We start from the raw sequence: 23,532 nt of genomic DNA on the forward strand, positions 1-23,532 counted from the left end.
GGGAGAAAAGTTATGACCAACCTAGACAGCATATTAAAAAGCAGAGATGTTACTTTGCCGACTAAGGTCCGTCTAGTCAAGGCTATGGTTTTCCAGTGGTCATGCATGGATGTGAGAGTTGGGCTGTGAAGAAAGCTGAGCACCGAGGAATTGATGCTTTTGAACTGTGGTGTTGGAGAAGACTCTTGAGAGTCCCTTGGACTGCAAGGAGATCTAACCAGTCCACTCTGAAGGAGATCAACCCTGGGATTTCTTTGGAGGGAATGATGCTGAAGCTGAAACTCCAGTACTTGGCCACCTCATATGAAGAGTTGACTCATTGGAAAGGACTGTGATGCTGGGAGGGATTGGGGGCAGGAGGAGAAGGGGATGACAGAGGATGAGATGGCTGGATGCCATCACTGACTCGATGGACATGAGTCTGAGTGAACTCCAGGAGTTGGTGATAGACAGGGAGGCCTGGCGTGCTGCGATTCATGGGGTCGCAAAGAGTCGGACACGACTGAGCGACTGAACTGAACTGATATATATATTTATTACTTATTCACATATTATACAGTCATCAGTCATCTGCCATTGGTGAACACTTTGGGTGTCTAGGACACTTTAGCCATTGGGACTAATACTGCTATGAACATGGGTATACAAATGTCTTTGAGATCCTGCTTTGAGTTTTTTTTAGTATGTGCCCAAAAGTAGAACTGCTGGATCATTCTGTAATTCTATTTTTAATTTTTTGAGGAACAGCTTTACTATTTTCCACAGCAGCTGTACCATTTTACATTCCCAGCAATAGTGCACAAGGGTTTAAATTTGTCAACATCCTTATCAGCACCTAGCTGTGTTTTTTTAGTTTTTGTTTTGTTTTTTGATGGTAGCCATCCTAATGAATGTGAATTGGTATCTCACTGTGATTTTGTCCTCAGAGTGAATTTAGTGACACGTATACTGGCTGTCAATATCAGGCCAGATAGAAAGAGCTCCTAGGAGATCAGCCTTTCTGTTAGAAATCATTAGAACTTTAGGGTACTCTGCTTTGGGAAAAGCAAATCTTCCTGTAAACTTCAGCAGAGAAGTTAATTAATTGGGCATTAGGCTGTTGATTTGTTTTTTGTTTTTTTTTTAAGATGTGTCACCAAAGTTTTTTTCTTCCCTAAATTCAGATTCCTTTATTATATTAAGCATTTGTATTATGCAGTTTTGTATATCACTTAAGTGTGTGTGTGTGTATGGTGAGTTTTACTGGAGTATGTTATAGATATGTTGCAATTTAGCCATCCATTCAGACCCCCCCTAGTACTTAACAGGAAATCTTCAGGGACAGTGTTTGCTCTGTAAGCTCCAGAATCAGTTTACCCCTTTCTACATCCCTATGTGGCTCCACACAGGCCTCCACTCAGTTAGACAGAGCCCATGCTTACTCCTCTGCCAGACTTCATCTTGCAGTTCTAGGGAGGCTGTCTCAATTAGATCTCAGCCTCTATTCTTCCTACTACAGGCTGGTTCTGAACCATCAGTGGCTGCACAAGGGAAAGGGGGGCAGATGGGGGTGAGAAACTCTGCTTTCTCTCTTTCTATGCCTTTTATTTCTTTTTCTTTCCTTGTTACAGTAACTTACTATTAAGTTCCAGATCTTCCAGATACTGTGTTAAAAAGGACTGATGAAGTGGATGTCCTTGAGTTGCCCCTGATTTTAGAAGGAAAGATGTCAAGTCTTTTACTGTTAAGTATGCTGTTAGCTGTAGGCTTTTTTGTGGATGCTTTTTTCAAGTTGGGGAAATTTCCCTCTATTTTTAGTTTGCTGAAAGGCTTTTTCCCCTTGAATGGATGTTGGATTTTTATCAAATGCCTTTTCTGTATCAATAATACCGGTATTTTGAATCCACATCTCTGATTCCAGCAAATTCTTCCCGGAATGATTGTGAGAATTTTTACTTACTTTAGGTGATTACCACCTATGCCCAAAATGGTTGGGCTGGAGGCCCTCAGAAGGCCATCACTTCAGAACAGAAGAGCCATGCAAATCAGTACATCTTTAGTGTCCAGAGTATTCGCTCTCAACTCCACAAGAAGGACATCAGTAACACAGCTGATATTAAACTTCACCCAGTCTTGCCCAGTTCATTTTCATGATCAATTCTAGGAATCTTACTCTGGATCCTGAAACACTTCACCACTGTTTGGAGGCCTCAGCCAGTGCTCAAGCAAAAATCCACTCAGAAAAACAAGCAGCAAGCTACACTAAGGATTGTTGTTTGAAACACTGATTTTGGAGGGTTCTGTGTTTATATGAGTTTGTGAAATGTTGGTAAAAGGAGGTTAAATAGTATTCTTTGTCATACAAGGTCTCAGAGCTTTAGATAAACTAATATGTATGATAAATCTCCCAAGAGGAGAAATACAGGAGGATTTCTTTCCCAAATTTTTTGATTATGGAAGTGTATTTCAGAACATCTGAGTAATGAGCTTTGGAGAAAGTTGGTTTACAGGTGAAAGCTAAATTCACAGATTTTTTTTTTTATCCCAACCAAAATATTTAACATAGTCTAGCACCCCAAAAACTATGCCTTTTATCCATTTCAACACCGTACAACATTAAAGTATATTAAGTTTAGCATTCAGGTTACTAGTTTGTTTTCCCTACCAACAAGATGGGGGTCCTGATTTGCAGTAGAAGCCTACTCAGAGGAACCTTTACTGGTAAAGTTTGGTCCAAAATGGGTCTTCAGAGAGAAAAATCTTTGAAATGATAGCTTTTACAGTTTCAGCTTGTTTTGAGACTTAAAAAAATGTTTTGGAAGGACACCCCCAGCTACATTTAGACTGGTCCTTTGGTTTAACAATAAATTTGGGAATGGGTGGGGCGTTGTAATACGCGTGGGTTTGGGGAGGTCGGTCGGTTTCTCCAAATCCAGACTAGAAGTTTTTCAGATTGCTGAGCAGAGGCCCAGACAGGTCTCCTTTGGGCCACAGCCAAACAGCTGCACCGCGCGTGCTGAGAACCGTCCAGGCAAAGGTGGAACCGCAGCAAGGGGCCTCAAGGCGTCTCAGCCAAGTCGCACCGTCCCGGGTCCCCGCCTAGCGGAAATACACATCCCAAACCCCTGCTCTCCACCCACCCACCCCGCCCTGGTCCGGATTAGGGGTGCTGGGCGGAGTCCAGGCCGCGGCCACTCCCCGGGCTCGGAAAAAAAACTGGGACGTTGCGGACACAGAGCTGGCTGGACCAGCGGCGCGTGGCACGCGCTCTCCCTCCCGCGCATGCTCCGGCCGGCCGCCTCCCGGTCCCATCCCGGGTCCCGCCTCTCCCTCTCCCTCTCCCCCTCCCCCGCCAGCCTCCCTCCGAGCTTGGCCCCTCCGGGCGCGCGGCCGACGTCCCAGTTGCGTGCCGGCGCCTGACTTCACTTCCGGCTAACGCGCTCTGCTTGCCCCCTGGCCCCGGATGGTGACTGGTGGTGGTGCTGCACCTCCCGGGACTGTCACTGAGCCGCTTCCCAGTGTGATTGTGCTGAGCGCAGGCCGGAAGATGGCGGCTGCGGCTGCGGCGGCCTCTGGCCCGGGCTGCTCCTCGGCGGCGGGGGCGGGAGCGGCCGGGGTCTCCGAGTGGCTGGTGCTGCGGGACGGCTGCATGCGCTGCGACGCCGATGGGCTGCACAGCCTCTCCTACCACCCGGCGCTCAACGCCATTCTGGCCGTGACCAGTCGCGGGACCATCAAAGTCATCGACGGCACCTCAGGGGCCACCCTGCAGGCCTCGGCGCTCAGCGGTGAGTGTGCGGCAACGCCGGGCGGGGGCCGGGCCCGCTGCGGGAGGAGCCGGGCCCCGGGATGCCCGGGAAGGAAGCCGCCCAGCCCCGAGGCTCGGCCTCCGGAGGAGGGGAGCGGCGGAAGGCAGGGCTGGGGGCTCAGGCCTGGCTGTGAAGGGAGGCCGGGAAACTGATGGAGGAGGACCGTAGAAGTTGGATATTTCAGCGGCTGCAGCTGGGAAGGAAAGACGGGCGAGACGGGGAGTGGTGGGAGTTGCCTTTCGGGCTTTGAGCGTCCGGTGTGGATTGGTCCTCTGGGAGACGTGAGGAGGCCTAAGAGCTTGGCACCAGAGAAGCCCAGGCTCCGGGCTAGGTCCTGGAGAGGGTACAGTTTCTGTTAGATCAGAAAGCGAAAGGGTTGCAGGGTTGGTCCGGACTTGAGAGGCCGGTGGCCGGAGGCTAGCGTCCGAGCCGGCATCCAAGCCCTCGCCTCTTGTGGAGAGAAGAGGATCCGCGTCTGTTCCTGGGACCCGCAGGTGCTGGGATGTACGGCAGGCTTCGCGCCCAGCGTGGGGGTTGGGTGGGCCTGGAGTGGGGGCGGGGAGGGAAGTAGGAGGGCCGGCTGCCTGAACTGCTCCATCGACCACTTTAGGGCTCGGGCGGACGCCGTGGAAGACTGGCCCTTGTTCCCCCGCTCGGGGCTTCCGCCTTCTACCCCCCAGGGACGAGAAACTCAGCACCTGCGGTGTATGAGCTGTAGATTCCTTTGGGTTCGTAATGAAGCGAAACTTCCGGCGTTCTCTGCTGGTTTTACCACTGCGAGCCAAGAGTTGGGATAAGGGGGCATGTGTGAGGCTCAGCGGTGGAGGAGACCAGTTCTGGCTGCTGTAAACCTTGGTCCAGGGACGGGACTTTGAGTATGCGAGAGGTGAACGCTCGATGGGCTGTAGTAGAGTGTTTTGGAGTTGTCCTGGCAAGGTTAAGTTTGGGTGAATTGACATTTCATTTGCGGTTGAATGATGAGTGGCTTAATTTAGATGTTACAAATCGAGACTGAAAAGTTAGTATACGAGTTAGACTCCTGCACAGAGTGTAATGTACATGACTGTCCGCATTTAGCCAAGTGGAAGTAGTTACGTGGTCTTACCAATTCACTTGTATTTTAACAGAGCCAAGTAAGGTGGTTATTTTCATTTACTGTTAGGCACTTAAGAGTAAATGGCAATTTAGGGATACAGAGTTAAAGGATTTAATTTTTGTTGATGTGAGCTTTGTGAAAGAAATGGATTTGGATAGCTATAGAAAATAAATCTGAAACACATCTAAAGTATATCCAAGAGAAAGTTTGTATTGTAGCCTTGTGATTTTTCTTTTCTTGGCTTAGGCAAAGTACAAAAGTGGTGTCCCAGATGTAGCAATGAGCATTCACTGCATCTTGGACATAACAGCTTGTCTTCTCTGTATGGGAGGGTACTTCTCATTAATAGTTGGATTTCTTTCTTCTTAAACTCACTTAAATATATTTCACATCTGAAAAGGTATAAAGAACAATTGTAACAGATAACCATGTATTCCAGACTCAATTAAAAAAATAAAACATTACAAACAGTGTTGAAGTTTTCTGTGTCCCTTTGCATTCCTCCTGTTCTCTCTTTTTATACATGTCTTTATGTTTTTTAGTATATACCTTTATGTTTAAACAGTATCTATTGGTGTCTTTCATGATTTTAAACTTTGAATAAGTAGTATCATAGCGTATGTATTTGTATTTCTATAAAAAATCTTATTAACAAAAGTCTTGAAATGTTTTCAATAGAAAGAGGACTCTTAAGGGGTGTTTCTGTATCTGGAGGCCGTGTTTCAGAAAGGTTATATGTGCCAGAGTTAGTTATAAATGATTGGGGAAATTGGATGTAAATGAATGTGCCTGTTGATGAAAAGGGAAGAAAACAGTCACTCACGTGGTAGATTGCTAAGGGGAGGGCTTTGGGTACATAATAGAAGTATAAAGGTAAATACATAAACTACAGCACTGATTTGAGATAACTTAGTTGAGGTAGGTTGGAACATTTAATCAGGAAGTATGGAAATGGATACAGCAGTGGATGGACATGCATTGAGAATTGAATAGTATGTGGTTAGAATTATGTAGAAGAGTTTATGGCAAAAAACGGATTATAAAGCAGGTTTAAAAGTAACAATGGAAAAATTCAGAAATGTTTTCATATATGAGAAATGCGGTTGATTAATAATAATGATCAGAAGTAGTATAGGGTCCTGTATGTGTCGTGTCTTCAGATGATTGGCCAAGGAATGAGGGATTTTATGTTTTGCCTTGAACATGCAAGTACTTGGTAGGTTTGCTTTTATTGATGAATAGAGGGTGACAGTTCTGTCACTAGAATGGGGAGAAGGTGCCATTAGTAACCATGGTCCTAACATGACCCATCTTTCCAGTTCATGGGCAGTGAGGAAAGACATCTTTGGGTAAGGGGATATGGAGTGATGTAGTCATATAGAGCTTTATTGGGTGATAGTGTAGTCTTATGGACGGGTTCAGTTTATGGGGTCATGGGTAGCCTGTTGGTGTAGATTGGAAATCGAAAAATGGGAGCAGGGCTTGTATGTATATGTATTCACTTGTATGGCAGTGATGGTGAATTTTTTAATTTATTTTTAAATTAATTTTAATTGGAGGCTAATTACTTTATAGTATTATGGTGGTTTTTGCCATACATCAACATGAATCAGCCATGGGTGTACATGTGTTCCCCATCCTGAACCCCCCTCCCACCCCGCTCCCCATCCCATCCCTCAAGGTCATCCCAGTGCACCAGCCCTGAGCACCCTGTCTCTTGCATTGAACCTGGACCGGAGACCTGTTTCATGTATGATAATATACATGTTTCAGTGCTATTATCTCAAATCATCCCACCCTCACCTTCTCCTACAGAGTCCAAAAGTCTGTTCTTTACATCTTGTGTCTCTTCTGCTGTCTCACATATAGGGTCATCGTTACCATCTTTCTAAATTCCATATATATGTGTTGATATACTGTATAGATGTTTTTCTTTCTGACTGACTTCTCTCTGTATAATAGGCTCCAGTTTCAATGATGGTGAATTTTTAACTACCACTGTTGACTACTGTATATCTTCAAACTATGTGTCTCTCACATAAAATATTTATACACTTTTCATTAGACTAAGAGTCATCAGTATATACTTAGTTAGGCAAGTATTTGCTCCTTGTTAGTGTTTTCAAAAGCATGTTAGTTGCTCAGTCGTGTCTGACTCTTTGCGACCCCATGGACCGTAGCCCACCAGACCCCTCTGTCCATGGAATTCTCCAGGCAAGAATATGGAAGAGGGTGGCCATTTCCTTCTCCAGGGGTTCTTCCCAAACCAGGGTTAAGATGTCTGAATGTGGCTTTCAGTTACCTCCATGATCTGGCTTTTACCCGTCTTTCTAGTCTTGTCTCACCATTTTGTTCTGTGAAACTGGTTCATTTAATTTTTTTCCCCAACTGTAGTAATTTTATTCCTTCTTGGAATTCACCAATTCCCTCCAGAAAATTAGATGAATCTTACCCCTATTTCAGGACCTAGAGCATATCTGTAACTTCCTAATTCTTTTGCCTTGAAGTAATCCGCTGAACCCCTAAACACATTGTCCTATTAATGCCTATTTTAGCAATTTGACAGCTTAGCTGTTTGTGATATGTTTCCTGTTTTGAACTATTTAAATTTCATTTTATTTAATTGTGTGTGAATATAGACGTCTGTTTAACTATATTTCAAACTCCTTGTGGGAAGGAGCCTTGTCTACTTGTTTATATCTCCTCCACAGGACACCTAGTACAGTATTTCAATAAATATTTTTGATTTGCTGTATGTATACTAATGAGTATGTTAAATGGATGTTTCTTTTTAACTGCTCAGTAAACACTTTTTTTGGCTTTGGGTTTTTTTTCTGTCTTTCATAAGTAGATTTATTTATTTTTTTTTAAGGAATCGTTTCAGGGTCATAGTAAAACTGAGCAGAAAGTACAGAGTTCCCATATTACTCCTGCCTCCGTTCCCTTCATTGTCAACATCTGAGACACACTGGTCTGTTTGTTACAGTCAGTGAACCTGCATTAGTGCATCATTATCACCTAAAGTCCATAGTTTATGTTAGGGTTCACCCTTGTACATTCTGTGGCTTCTAACTATATATGGCATATTGTGGAATACAGTCTCATTAAAAAACCTTACTCTGCCTATTCACCCCTCTCTCCTCTTCTCTGACAACTATTGACCTTTTTATTGTCTCCATAGTTTTGCCATTTCTAGAAAGTCTTATAGTATGTAGCCTTTTCAGTATGGCTTCTTTCATGTAATAATAGGAATTTAAGTTTCTTTTATGTCTTTCTATAGCTTGATAGGTTATTTCCAGTTAACACTAAATAATATATTACATTGTCTGGGTATACCACAGTTTGTCCATTCACCTACTGAAGGATATCTTGGTTGCTTCCAGTTTGTGACAGTTATGAATAAAGCTGCTATAAATATCTGGGTCTAGGCATTTGTGTGTGCAAAAGTTTTCAGTTCATTTGGGTAAATAACCAAGGATCATGACTGCTGGAGCCTATGGCAGGAGTATGTTTAGTTTTGTAATAAATCATCAAACTATCTTCTAAAGTGGCTGTACCATTTTGCATTTCCAGAAGCAACAAATGAGAGTTCGTGTTGCTTTACATCTTCATCAGCATTTGATATTGTTAGTGTTTTGGATTGCTGCTTTTCTAATAGGTGTGTAGTGGTATCTCAGCGTTTTAATTTGTAATTCCCTAATGACATATGAGGTTGAATATGTTTTCATATGCTTACGCATGGACTTTGGGTTATAAAAATCAAAATAACTCTACATACACAATTTGACTATGTAGAGTCATAGTAAGAAAACAAAACAAAACAAAAGCACTTGTTTTTTCTATTACTAGATATGTCCCTCTCTTTAACTAATGTCATTTAGCATAACAGGAAGGAGTAAGATCCTAGTTTCTGTTTTGTTTTTTCCTCTCTAAATTTAGTTGAATTACTTAGTGTTTCTTTTTTGGTTTCTCCATTTGCAAAATGGGAGTGGTAATTGTATTAATTGTGAAGATTAAGTGTAAATGCATGTAAAGTGCTTAGAATAGTGTTTACTGTTCAGAAATGTTTTTTATTTATTTGTAAATCTCTGTCTTTTTTTTTAACTTAAACCATTTTGATATTCTGTTCAGTTGTTTGAACTTAACCCCAGATTTGAACTTCTTGGGAATTTTTTTTTGTGATTTACCATTTTTGTCTGGTATGATGGCTTCCTGTTCAGAATTAGAACCCAGAGCTACCTGCTCCAAGAAGTCTTGGAATATAGAAAACTAATTAGGTTAGCTTGCAGAGACCTCAGGAAATAAATTTTATGGATGAAACTCATATTTATCACCTCTTTGTTGTTGTTCACTCAGTCGTGTCCGACTCTTTGTGACTGCAGCATGCCAGTCTTCCCATCTCCCGGAGTTGTGTCAAACTCATGTCCATTGAGTCCATGATGCCATCCAATCATCTCATCCTCTGTCATCCCCTTTTGCTCTTGCCCTCAATCCTTTGCAGCATCAGGGTCTTTACTAATGAGTTGGCTCTTCGTATCAGGTGACCAAAGTATTGGAGCTTCAGCATCAGTCCTTCCAGTGAGTATTCAGGACTGATTTCCTTTAGGATGGACTGGTTGGATTTCCTTGTAGTCCAAGGGACTCTCAAGAGTCTTCTCCAGCACGACAGTTCAAAAGCATCAATTCTTCGGTGCTCAGCCTTCTTTATAGTCCAACTCTCACATCTATACATGACTACTGGAAAAACCACAGGTTTGACTGGATGGACCTTTGTTGGCAAAGTAATGTCTCTGCTTTTTAATATACTATCTAGGTTGGTCATAGTTTTTCTTCCAAGGAGCAAGCATCTTTTAATTTCATGGCTGCAGTCACCATCTGCAGTGATTTTGGAGACCAAGAAAATAAAGTCTGTCACTGTTTCCATGATTTCCCATTTGCCATGAAGTGATGGGACTGGATGCCATGATCTTAGTTTTTTGAATGTTAAGTTTTAAGACAGCTTTTTTATTTTCCTCTTTCACCTTCATCAAGAGGCTCTTTAGTTCCTCATTGCTTTCTGTCATAAGGGTGGTGTCATCTGCATATCTGAGGTTATTGATATTTCTCCGGCAATCTTGATTCCAGCTTGTGCTTCATCCAGCCTGGCATTTCTCATGATAAACTTTGCATATAAGATAAATAAGCAGGGTGACAGTATACAGCCTTGATTCCCGATTTTGAATCGTTGTTCCATGTCCGGTTCTAACTGTTGCTTCTAGACCTGCATACAGGTTTTGCAGAAATATATTTTTTTTTACTACTTCTGGATTTGGTATGCGTTAATTTGGGTGAAATGCAGCATCTTCCTGTAGATCTCAGTTTTTGGAAATTGTAAATGATACAAATTATTTCCTATTTCCTGATTAATTTGGGTACATGAAGCTTTCCTAGTCTCAGTTATAACCATGTTACAGAGTTGGGACTACAACAGCCCTACAAGATAGTTGTCTTCTGGATGCATCTGAGTTCCTTGCATATTAAGTTGCCTCAGTCATGTCTGACCCTTTGTGACCCCATGGACTGTAGCCCACCAGGCTCCTCTGTCCACGGGACTCTCCAGGCAAGACTACTGGAGTGGGTTGCCATGCCCTCCTCCAGGGGATCTTCCTGACCCAGGAACAAACTCAGGTCTCTTAAGTCTCCTGCATTGGTAGGTGGGCTCTTTATACTAGCGCCATCTTGGAAGCCCATCTGAGTTCTTTATAAAAATTTAATTCAGCAAATATCTTTGTGGGCTATGACTATGTACTTGTCTCTGTTTCAGTTGACTGACTTTAGTAATACTACATGATGACATATGTCAAAGATTTGATGTTTTATTAGCAAAACATTTTCTATAATTAGAGTGAATTAATATTCATGTTTGTTTGCTTTGTTTGGTTTTTTTGGCCTCAATGCACGGCTTGTGGGATCTTAGTTCCTTGCCCAGGGATCAAACCCACACTCTCTGCGTTGGAAGCGCTGAATCTTAACCACTGGATCACCAGGGAAGTCCCATGAATTAATAGTCTTAAAGAAGATTTTTCTGTGTTTTCAATATCCTCTATATTTACCCAAATTTTTACATTTGCCTCCCACATTTTCCTAACTGTTCAACGTGCAAAGATGGTTTTGCTCTAAGAAAGAATTTATTGTAGTCTTTTTTTTTAGTAGTTTTAGACTTATTAATCAGAGGCAGTGTGAGAGATCAATATCTGGAGCTAAATAGTTTGAGCTTTAGTCTTGGTTCTGTTTGATCTTGAAGTTCATCAATAAAATGAGCATTAAAATGTTATCTACCTCATAAGATGGCTGTGAGAATTGAAGTGAGCTAATATATGTTAAACATGTAGAACAGTGCCTGATACATAGCAGTGCTCACTCATTAAGTTGTGTCTGACTCTTTTTGACCCTGTGAACTGTAGTAGCCCTCCAGGCTCGTCCATGGGATTTTCTAGGCAAGAATACTGGAGTGGGTTGCCATTTCCTCTGGGGTATATAGTATGTGCTCTGTAAATGTTCTTGTAGCAGTGGCCATTTGAAAGTTTGCTGATGTAGTAGATGTTTTTATTACAGGGATTCTGTTGAAATTGCAGCGTTTCTTTTCTTCCAGTTTTTCACATATGTGGAAATGGGACCAGTGAAATCTGAGAGATATAAATATTAATATAAGAGTAATAATTTTGTATTACAAGAGAGATAAATTATGTAAGTTAATTGATTTTGGACTTGAAATTGTTAAAAGAGGCTGGTGATTTCATACATTGTTGAACATGTGGTAGGCATGGGGCCACAAAATAAGGCAGCCTTTTTACTTTTGAATACATGCTTGGTGATATTTTCAGGTAAGCCATTTTAGTGTAAGTACTCTTAATAAAATATAGATGTGCAGATTATGTGAGTATAGAGAAGGGAGTTTCTTCAATGTGAGGGGAATAGAGAAGGCTTCTCAGAGGATGGTCAGTTTGGGAAGATGAGATAGTGGGAGGGATATCCTCGGCTAAGGTACTTGCTTATACAGAGACAATTAGGTCTTTAAAAGCATATTAAATTCAGGGAAGTTTGGAGGGGAAGAGGAGTTGGGGGTTGGATGGTTAAGAGTTGAAACTGAGAGATTGGCAAAGACAAGATCATAATATGTTTTGCTAAGAACTTTGGACTTGATGTCAATGGTAGGCAGCCTTTATAGGTTAAGACACAATCAGATTTGTGTTGAAGAAAGATTCCAAGCTAACGCTCAGGTGTGAAAAGTGGTGAGAGCGGCAATGAAGTTAGTTTGAGAGGTAGAAACAGTATAATTTGTTGAATGTAGGGATGAAGAGAATTGACAAGGTGGCAATTCCTCAGACTTAGGTTTCTACTTTGGATGACTGGGTGAATGAATTAACCTGAATAGCAGTACAAGAAGGTGTGGTGGTGAGTAGCTTTTGTTGGCATATGCTGAGGAGCAAGGGGGACATAGTGATTTCAGTTGTGTTAATTTTGAGGTTCTTGAAGGACATCCCGGAAGAGATGGCCAGGAGCCATTTGGAAATTCAACTTGAAGATTTGGAAATAAATGAAGCAGGAAGACTTGGGAATACAGGTTTGGAAGACATTGACATTTATAGAGGAAGCCTAGTCTATGGTTAAGTATATTGGCTCCGGAGCCAGATTGAGTTTCAGTCTGTGATTCATCACTTATTAGCTGTACCCTAAAGGTAAATGCTTAACCTCCCTCTGCACTTAATAATTAGTACCCAACTCATTTGGTTGTTGGAAAGATGTTAAGTAAATTGATACATGTAGATATTATTTGACCCACCATAAGCACTCAATAAATGCTACTTTTTGTATTGGTGTTTTTAATTGCATCATTCATTTCAACAAGTGTTTGCCATATGGGGATAATAAGATGAATTTTAAATCCACTGTTTCCCCAATTTTGGAAAGCTGTCTAGAAGAGGTGACAGGTCAGCTGAGACTTGAAAGAAGTGAAGTTGGCTAGGTAGAGGAAGTAGCATGAGCAGAAGTAGGTGCATGAAGCAGGTACTATTTGTTGTAAGCAGTTTAGTATTACAGTGCAAAGCATGAGGAAGGGAGTGATGGGATAGACTGAGGATCTTGGACTTGGTCCACCTTGGTCCTGTGGAAGCTATGGTTTCCATACTCCTAAGTACAAGAACTCCCAGTTTATGGTAAAAAATGTAGGGCCCTATTATGATAGGTATGTTTTTAGCATTAATTGAGAAAATACAGCAAAAAAATGCTACTTTTAAGTAGTTTTTATTGTAGGTGTCTCATCTGTGTAATTTGAAAAATACTACAACACACATACTTTGAACTTTCCTCATTGCTGGCTTAGCCTTGAAGTTTTTTTATAGGGGAAACAAATCAATTAACAGTCTTCTGCCTGTACTCCAGCTTCAGAAATTTTGTTGTTATTATCTTCTTGGTCTTTCTGTCTTTGTGGGCTTGTTTAATGCCCTCTTTAATTATTTCCTGTCTTTCCAGTGGGATTGTGGGAGGAAGCGGAAGTAAATTGTATGTATTATGTCCTTGTTTAACTGGAAATCTGTAGTTACAACTGTACGTAAGTTGTTGAACATTTGGAAATCTATCCTTAGGAATGTTCTCTATAACTATAGATGGAATGTAAACAGTAATAGATTTATGTAAAGTGAGGGGAAAAAAAAGTGAAAGTGAAGTCGCTTAGTTTTGTGTCTGACTCTTTGTGACCCCATGAACTGTAGCCTAATAGGATCCTGTGTCCATGGGATTTTCCAGGCAAGAGTACTGGAGTGGGTTCCTATTGCCTTCTCCAGGGGATCCTCCCAACCCAGGGTTTGAAACTGGGTCTCCCACATCGTAGCCAGATGCTTTACCGCCTGAGCCACCAGGGAAGTCCACACTGTGGAGGAGTATATAAAAATAGTGGGAAGGTGGGTGGGAAGTACCTCTCTGATACGTGCACTGTACTGCTCAGAGTCTCAAGCAAAAGGTGCATTTGGCAAGACACTTCCCTGGGTTACCATCTCTAAAATGGGCTAGTAATTCTTGCCCAGGCTACATTATTATGTGATATGATAATGAATGTAGACATTCTTTGTAAGTTGAACTTCATATGTGAGGGATACAACAGTGTTAGCCAAACTCTTCTGGGATAGAGAGGAGACAATGGAGGTACAAATGACAAAAAGGATAAATTAATAGCTACATAAAGTTAATTGTTTGTGACAAGGGCAGTGCTCCTAAAAGAAATAATTGTGGTCTAGTTTGAGTATGTTACATCAGGGATGTATTTTTAGAGGAGATAAATATTATGTTTACTTTTTACAGGAATTAATAGAAATATTGGGGCAAATGGAAGTGTCTTCTTTGAGATTTATTGTAGGCACCAGGAATTTAAATCTTTATGATTTGTTTCTGTGCTTTTACTTTGATTTATGAAGTTGAAGAGAGACAAGGAAGGCTGGGAAAGATAGTACAGGGCAGTGGTTCTCAGCCTTGGTTGCTCCTTAGAGTCATCAGGAGAGTTATACTCTGCTAGGGTTCTAGTATTCTAACTTAAGTGACCTGGAGTGGAGCCCACGGTCACTTAAATTTTTATTATTTTAATTTTTAAAGCTTTCTCAGTGATTCTAATGTGCAGGCCAGGTTTAGAGGTTTTAACTTCACCTAGAACCCTAAATGAGCAAATGTATTTCATATGCCTGGAATAAATGAGAGATTATATTTGAATTGAATAGTATTCTATTGTTTAGTCACTGTGTCTGACTCTTTTGTGACCCCATGACTGTAGCCTGCCAGGCTCCTCTGTCCATGGGATTTCCCAGGAAAGAATACTGGAGTGGGTTGCCATTTTCTTTTCTAGGGGATCTTCCCGACCGAGGAATCAAACCTGTATCCCCTGCATTGAATTCTTTACCATTGAGCCACCAGGGAAGCCTGAATAGTATTTATTCTGTTTAGCCTTAATTTTTTTTGTTAGAAACACCTCCCAAGTTAGTTTCTTTGCTAATAAAACCTACCCCACAGTAAATTAAATTATAAATGAAATTCGCTTGTAAGCAGGACTGTACCAAGGGCCAAATTCATGTTGCTCTCTTTTGTCCTTTTCTGATGTAATGCATTTTTGTTTGATTTTTTTTTTTTTAATCAGTTAAGTGCTGTGATACTTTTCACCAAAATGCTACTGCAGCAGGGACAGTTGCCTCCTACTGGGAGTATGAGAGGAGGGGGTGAAAAGCAGCTGTAGAGGGCAGAAATGGCTGGGATTATCTACCAGATCAGGTGTTTCATGCCTAAAATGCCTTTGTTTTATGTTGTATTAAGAAAAAAGCTAACTTCTAGAATGTTACATTTTATCTTATTAGAGCTTAGTGGGTTTTTAAAAATATATACTTTTATTAAATTATATGGCTTTGCTGAGTCTTCGTTGTTGGGTGGGCTTTTCTCTGGCTGTGGTGAGCAGAGACCACTGGTTGGGGCGTGTGGTCTTCACATTGCGGTGGCTTCTCTTGTAGAGCACGGGCTCTAGGGAATGCAGGCTTCAGTAGTTGTGACGCTTGCGCGCAGTAGTTGTGGCACACAGCCTTAGTTGCTCTGGCATGTGGGATCTTGTGGGACCAAGGTTTGAACTTGTGTCTCCGGCATTGGCAGGTGGATTCCTTACCACTGAGCCACCAGGGAAGCCCTAGAGCTTAGTTTTAATATGTTAAAAAGTTCTTCAAAACTATGAAAAATGATTCATTTATTCAAAAACATTTACTGTGTGTCAAAAATTTATTGTTTGTCAACAAAGTCCTTTCCTAGAGCTCTGGTTTAGTGAAAAGAGGTATATTACACATATATGCAGGTGATGGTAGATACCATAAGAAGTCAAAACTGATATGAGATGGTGGTGGGTAAATTTGTACTGTGTGGTCTCGGGGGGAGTCTCTCTGAGACGGCCCTTGAGCAGATCCTAGTAATGTGAGAGAGCAGCAAGGCAGGTATCCAGGGGAAGTTTCTGTTGGCTTGTTACTGTAGTATGGGAAAACAGCTGGATGGATTTTCATCATATTTGGATGGAATTTGACTTGCACTGATTTAAAATGTAGATTCAATGAGGAGTGATGAGACTGGTGTGATTACTAGCCTCAGAGAAAGGTGCCATCTCTGTTAAACAAAATAATTTCAAATATGAGCTCCAAATAGAAATTCACAAGGGTACATGTTCCAATTGTAGAATTGTATTGATTTGTAGCTGAGTTGCTTCTCACATGGGCAACTTTGTGTAGCAACTGGAGTTTATATACAGATGATAAAGGGTTTTTATGCAGTATCAGATAGGGAAATTAGTCCCCAAATTTTATTTAATTATAGCCAGGTCAAAATCCTGAAGGAAGAATGTGACCTATATATTGTAGACTGGTTGAGAGATTTAACTGTGACAAATTTTCATATATATTGTTCAATTTGTCATAGTTAATTGAATGAAACATATGAAAAGGGCCCCACAGTTTCTTGCAGGGAGTAGTAGTAAGTCCTTAATGATTGAGTCCCATCCGTGCAAAGTTTTCAGTGGTGATTATGTTCTCAAAACTTTCTCAGTTGACGTCAGGTAACTTAACATTTTTTAAAATAAGTGGTCTGGTGGCTGTTTTGCATAAAGTGAATAGAGAGAATTGGAACTTTAAATTCTGTATCTTTCAGAGAACCTCTTCCATGTTTAGGTAGATGTTGATTTTCCAGCCTGGAAAGATACTATCCCTGCTTTGTATTTTATCCATTTGCTACTTTTCCTTATGGCCTAGTCACCGAACTTTCCCAGATTTTCTTTGCACCAAGTTCTCCTTAATAGGAATACTCATTTGACTGAATAATACAGTGTATTAGCAACTTTTGTTAAATGATTTTATTTTCAGTAACTTTAATAATATTTAAAAGCTTTATAAGAGCTGAACTTTAATTTTGGGGTTCCTTGGTGGCTCTGTGTAAAGAATCCGCCTGCCAGTGCAGGAGATGTGGGTGTGATCTCTGGGTGGGGAAGGTCCCCTGGAGAAGGAGTGGCACCCACTCCAGTATTCTTGCCTGGAGAATCCCATGGATGAGACATCTGGTGAGCTACAGTCCATAGGCTTGCAAAAAAGTCAGACACGACTTAGTGACTAAACAACAACAACAAAACGTTAAATTTGAACCCTTTTATTGACTTTGAATTATGTTTGTGTGTTACGGTATAAACTATTTTAAGCATTGAACTCTGATGATATCTCAGTGGACATGGACTTCTACAATGTGTAGTTTCTGTTGGCAAAGATAATATATTTCTGATAATACTTTTCCAGGTTTTGAAGAGATACACATGATTAGTGCATTGATAAAGAGTTGACTGTTTCTTAATGTGGGTGTTAAGGTAACTAAAAAACCCCACAATTTCCTTCCTTTAAAAATTTCCATTTTAAAAATGACTTACCTTATAGGCCATCAGATGTTGTTTAGTCACTAGTTGTGTCTGATTCTTTGGGGAACCCATGGACTGTAGCCTGCCAGGCTCCTCTCTTCGTGGGGTTTCCGAGGCAAGAATACTGGAGTGGGTTGCCATTCCCTTCTCCAGGGCATCTTCCCAACTCAGGGATCAAACCCAGGTCTCCTGCATTGGCAGGTGGATTCTTCACCCCTGAGCCACCTGGGGAAAGAGAAGCGCCTCTGTGATTTCATTACCTAGAGATGGCTAGTCTCAGCATTTTGGTGTGCAGCAAGTTCTTTTTGCCTTTTTCTATTATTTGATGTATTTTTATTGTAAGATATGTTATGAACTGTTTCCCCCCTTTACTTTGTTAAAATTGTACTTTCCTGTGTTTTTATTGTATAATTTAAAAATAAATTTTGACTAATGATTATAGTAAATGGACTTTTATGTGTGTGTACTAGTAATACATGCATGGATTCACGTAACCATCACCACAGTCAGGATACAGAGCAGTTTCAACACCTGAAACAGTTCTCTGTGGTATCTCCTTTGGCATCCCTTTGTAGTCAGCCTCCTCCCCACCCCTGAACCTTTGGCAATCACTGATCTGTTCTCTCTGCTGTTTTGTCTTTTCTAGAATGTCATGGAAATGGACCCTTTAGTATGTAACTTGTTGATGCTGACTTGTGCATAGCATAATGCCTTTGGAAGTCAGGTTGTTGCACGTATCCATCTGTAGGTCGTTCCTTTTCATCGCGAAGTGTTCCATCATATGAATGTGTCGCCATATTTAGTCGGTTACTCTTGGGAGGACATGCTTTTGGTAATTATGAGTAGAACTATTATAAACATCTAAGTACAGGTTTTCGTGTGAATGAAGGCTTTATGTCTCCAGGGTAAATATGTAGAAGTGGGATTGCATGGCCATGTGGTGAATGTATATTTAACTTCATAAGAAACTGTCAAACTAGTATGGCTGTACCATTATGCATCGCCATTAGACATTTATGAATTATACTTGCTCTGCATCCTTGCTAGCACTTGGTATTGTTACAAAGTCAGCACTGCTGCTGCTGCTGCTAAGTCACTTCAGTCGTGTCTGACTCTGTGCGATCCCATAGATGGCAGCCCACCAGGCTCCCCTGTCCTTGGGATTCTCCAGGCAAGAACACTGGAGTGGGTTGCCATTTCCTTCTCCGATGCATGAACGTGAAAAGTGAAAGTGAAGTTGCTCAGTCGTGTCTGACTCTTTGCAACCCCATGGACTGCAGCCTACCAGGCTCCTCCCATGGAATTTTCCAGGCAAGAGTACTGGAGTGGGGTGCCATTGCCTTCTCCACAGATTGATTGCAATCCTTATCAAAATCTCAGTCACTACTTTTGCAGAAATTAGAAAAATCCATTCTAAAATTTGTATGGAATCTCGAGGGACCCCAAATAGCTAGTGTTATTGAAAAAAAAATGCTGGAGGACTTACATTTCCTGATTTCAAAATTTTTTACTATGGTGCTATAGTAATCAAAACAGTGTGGTTGTGGTTTGGAATAATGAGTACAGAAGTACCCCTTATATAAGTCGTCAAATAATTCTTGGAATGGAGGTCAAGACCATTCTCTTCAAAAAACAGTGCTGAGAAAACTGGATATCCATATGCAAAAGAATGAAGTTCTACCCTTATACAACCATATTACACCATAGACAAATATTTTCAAAACACCACATACAAAAATTACCTCAAAATGAATCAAAGATTTAAATGTAAGAGCTCCAACTGTTAAGCTCTTAGAAGAAAACAAAGTGTCCTTGGATATGACACCAAAGGCATAGGCATCCGGTGAATGAATAGACAAATTGGATTTCATCAAAATGAAAAACTTTTGTACATTGAAGGACACTATCAACAGAGTAACAGGTCAGAACCCAGAAAGGGAGAAAATATTTGCAAATCAAATATCCAGAGGTATAGCCAGAAATATTTAGGCAATTATAGAAACTACAACTCAACAAACAGCAAAAAACAAATAGCCCGGTTAGAGAATGAGCAAAGGATTTAAATAGACATTTCTCCAGAGAAGATACACAGATGACCAACAACCACATGAAAAGATGCTCAGCATAATTAATCACTAGGCAGATGCAGATCAAAACCATAATGAGGTATCACTTCACACCCATTAGGATGGTTATCTTTGAAAAAGCAGAGTAAGTGTTGGCAAGGTTGCAGAGAGACTGGAACCTTTTTGCCGTGTTGGTGGGAATATAAAATGGTGCAGCCACTGAAGAAAACCGTATGCAGCCCTACACATAATTTAAAATTACCTTATGAACGTGCGTTTCCACATTTGAGTAATACAGTTCTTCAGATAATTAAAAATTACTGTATGAACTCCAATTCCACATTTGAATATTGGGTATAAAGAGTTAAAAGCAGAATCTTGAAGAAATATTTGTGTGCTATGTTCACAGTGACATTATTCCCAGCCACCCAAGTGTAGAAGCCACCCAAGTGTCCATCAGTGGATGAATGTATAGACAAAACATGGTGTATGTATATAATGAAATATTAGCCTTGAGAAGGGAGGAAATTCTGACACACAGCGCAGCATGGATGAACCTGGAAGATGTTATGGTCAGTGAAGAAAGAGTAGTGACTCAGGTTCTGTGGGGACAGAAGTGAAGATTTAGTGTCAGTGATTATAAAGTTTCAGTTTTGCAAGATGAAAAGAGGTCTGTGGATGGATAGTGGTAATAGTTGCAAGGCATTATGAATGCACTTAATGCCACCGAGCTGTACACTTAATGGTTAAATGGCACGTTTCTTGTAATGTATAAATTTACAACTTAAGAAACATTAAAAAAAATCAAATGGTCCTGTTTATACAGGTCTGTCTCTGGATTCTGTCCTGTTCCATAGATCTATGTTGTCATCTCTTTGCCTGTAGCACACATTCTTGTGGTACTGTAAATTTTATAGCAGGTCTTAAAGTCATATAATGTGATTTGTCCAACTTTATTCTTCATTGAAATTATTCTAGCTACTCAGGTTCCTTTGCCTTTTCAGATTATTTGGGATTCAGTTTATATCTCAAAAATGCTGTTGGATTTTTTGTTTTAACTCATTATTTTGTATTGGAGTATAGCTGTTGAACAGTGTTGTGACAGTTGGACTCAGGTGGGTAGCAAAGGACCCAGCCATGCAGACACATAGATCCATTCTCCCCCAAACTCCCTTCCCATCCAGGCTGCCACGCAACATGGTGCAGACTTCCATGTGCTGTACAGTAGGTCCTTGACGGCTATCCGTTTTAAACATTCCTGCTGGGATTTTGATTGAAGTAAGTGTTAGTCGCTCAGTCGTGCTCGACTCTTTGCGACCCCATGGACTGCAGCCCACCAGGCTCCTCTGTCCGTGAGATTTTCCAGGCAAGGATACTGGAGTGGGTTGCCATTTGCGTTAAATCTGTAGAGCAGTTTGGGAACTGTTCATGTCTTTGCTATGTTGAGTCTATGGCCATGGTTTTATTTAGATCTTTTTTGATTTCTTTCACTGATTAGTTGTACTTGTTAGCATACATATTCTCTTTACCTTTTGTTTGATATATATTTTAAGTATTTTATATTTTTAGGGCTCTTGTAAACTAACTGTTAATTTTTTGGGTAAACTTTGTTTTCAGATTGATCATTGCTCATGGATGTAAAATTGATTGATTTTCATGTATTTGTTCAGTGTAGCCTTGCTAAACTTTCTAGTTCTTGCAGTTTTTGTTTTGATTTTTATTTATTTTTTAAAATTTATTTATTTATGGCTGTGCTGGGTCTTCATTGCTGCATGCCAGCTTTCTCTAGTTGCAGTGAGCAGGGCTGTTCGTTGCGGTGCACAGGCATCTCGTTGTGATGATTCCTCTTGTCGCGGAGCACAGGCCCTAGGCTCACGGGCTTTAGTTGCTCTGCGGCCTGTGAAATCTTCACAGAGCAGGATCCCCTGCATTGGCAGGCAACTTCCTATCCACTGTACCACCAGGGAAGTCCTTGTTTTTTTTTTTTTTTTTTAGAAACTTTGGAATTTTCTGCATACATAATCATGTTATCAGTGAATAGGGGCTGTTTGATTTCTTCCTGATGTGTCTGGCCCTTCATATCTTACTGCAGTGGCTAGATCTTCCATTAAGATATTAGATAGAATGGTTGGGAGCGTAATATCCTTGTCCTATTCCTGATCTTAGGGGAAAGCCTTCAGTCTTAGCATTAAGTGTTTGATAGTGGTAGACTCTGTAGCTGTCCTTTATCAGATTGAGGAAATTGCCTTTTAACTTGCTGAGGGCTTTTTTTTTTTTTTTTAATCATGGAAATATGTTGTATTTTGCCAGATGCATCTACTGATTTGACTGTGGTTTTTCTTCTTTAAGAAATTATCATGGTAGCTTACATTGATTGATTTTTGAATACTGAACCAGTTTTGCATTCCTGGGAAAACGCTGTTTGGTCCTGGTGTATTGCTAAACTCCATTTGCTTTTATTTTGTTGAGGATTTTTGCACAGTTTCCATAAGGGATAATGGTATGTAGTTTCTTTTTTTGTCCTTTTTCTAGTTTTTGATATCAGGTTAATTTAGGCTTCTTAAAAGGGGTTTAGAAGTGTTCCTCTTTTTCTGTTTCCTGAAAAAGATTGTGTAGAATTGGTGTTACTTCTTAAATTCCCCAGTGAAATCAGGTAAGCCTGGAGATTTCTTTGAAAAGTTTTAAACTAGGAATTCACTTTCCTTAATTCAGATTATCTGTTTCATTTTGAATAATTTGGTAGTTTGTGGTTTTTATGGAATTTCACCTTTATTTTCTAATTTATGCATATTGATCTGTTTATATTATTCCTCAGTTATCTTTTTAACATTTGTAGTGTCAGATTTAAATATTCTGACAACACAAATTGTCACCTTTATGTACATAGAGTTGTTCATAGTATTCTTTTATTTATCATTTGATGTCTGCAGGCGCTGTAGGCTAGCTCCTCTTTCATTTGGTGGTGTTGGTGATTTATATCTTCCTTTCTTCTTTGGTGCTCTTGCTAGAGCTTTATCAATTTCATCAATCTTTTCAAAGAACTCATTTTTGCTTATATCGATTTTTCCGTATTGTTTTTCTAGTTTTGCTTTTGCATTGACTTCCACTATTAACCTTTATTATTTCTTACCTTTTCTTTGTTTTGGATTTGTTCTTCTGGTTTTTTTAAGTAGAAGCTTAGGTTATTGATTTAAGGCCTTTTTCCCCACTCCAATATAAACATTCAAGTCCTATAAGTTTTACTCTAATCACTGTTTTAGCTTCAGATGACTTATTTTGATACTATGTTTTCATTCTTTTTTGGATGTGGAGAGCTGTGCTACAGCTTGAGGGATCTCAGTGTTCCCCAGCCAGGGGAACAGCAGTGAAAGTGCCATATCCCGAACACTAGACCATCAGGGAACTCCCTCATTTTCATTCTTTTAAAAATGTTTTCTGAGTTACTTTAGACTTCATTGGCCTAAGAATTGGTTAGGAGTATGATGTTTAATTTACAAGTATTTAGAGGTTTCCCATTATGTTTCAGTTACTGATTTCTACTTGAATCCATTGTGGTCATTTTGTTTGTGGTCAAACAAAAACAGAGTTCTTGTTTGTTTCATTGAAGTATAGTTGTTTCACAATGTTGTGTTAATTTCTGCTTCTGTTGTTGTTCTGTTTCTAACTCATGTCTGACTGTTCGTGACCCTATGCACTGCAGCGTGCCAGGCTTCCCTGTCTATCACTGTCTCCTGGAGTTTACTCAAACTCATGTCCATTGAGTCAGTGATGCCTTCCAACCATCTCATCCTCTGTTGTTCCCTTCTCCTCTTGCCCACAGTCTTTGCCAGCATCCGACTTTTCCAGCGAGTTGACTCTTCACATCAGGTGGTCTCAAAGTATTGGAGCTTCAGTTTCAGCATTAGTCCTTCCAATGAATATTCAGAGTTGATTTCCTTTAGAATTGTCTTGTTTCCTTGCAGTCCAAGGGACTCTCAAGAATCTTCTCCAACACCACAGGTCAAAGACATTGATTCTTTGGTGCTCAGCCTTCTTTATGGTCTAACTCTCACATCTGTACATGACAACTGGAAAAACCATAGCTTTGACTATATGGACCCTTGTTAGCAAGGTGGTGTTTCTGCTTTTTAATACACT

General features: G+C 40.5%; 1 protein-coding gene across 6 annotated transcripts in view; it reads left to right on the plus strand.

Annotated features, from left to right (window-relative positions):
• The window catches only part of BIRC6 (baculoviral IAP repeat containing 6), a 210,165-nt gene continuing 189,961 nt past the window's right edge, over positions 3,329-23,532 (plus strand). For 5 of the 6 annotated variants that reach the window (XR_001918779.1, XM_018055092.1, XM_018055093.1 and 2 more), the window contains exon 1: positions 3,329-3,767. Coding sequence is in view for 5 of the 6 variants with exons in the window: in XM_018055092.1 (XP_017910581.1) it covers positions 3,443-3,767 (325 nt within the window). In the remaining variant the exon portion in view is untranslated. The remainder of the gene's footprint in view (positions 3,768-23,532) is intronic. The other variant, XM_018055094.1, reaches the window with a different exon arrangement.

Source organism: Capra hircus, chromosome 11 (genome assembly GCF_001704415.2).
Source record: "Capra hircus breed San Clemente chromosome 11, ASM170441v1, whole genome shotgun sequence".
Classification (NCBI taxonomy): Eukaryota; Metazoa; Chordata; class Mammalia; order Artiodactyla; family Bovidae; genus Capra; species Capra hircus.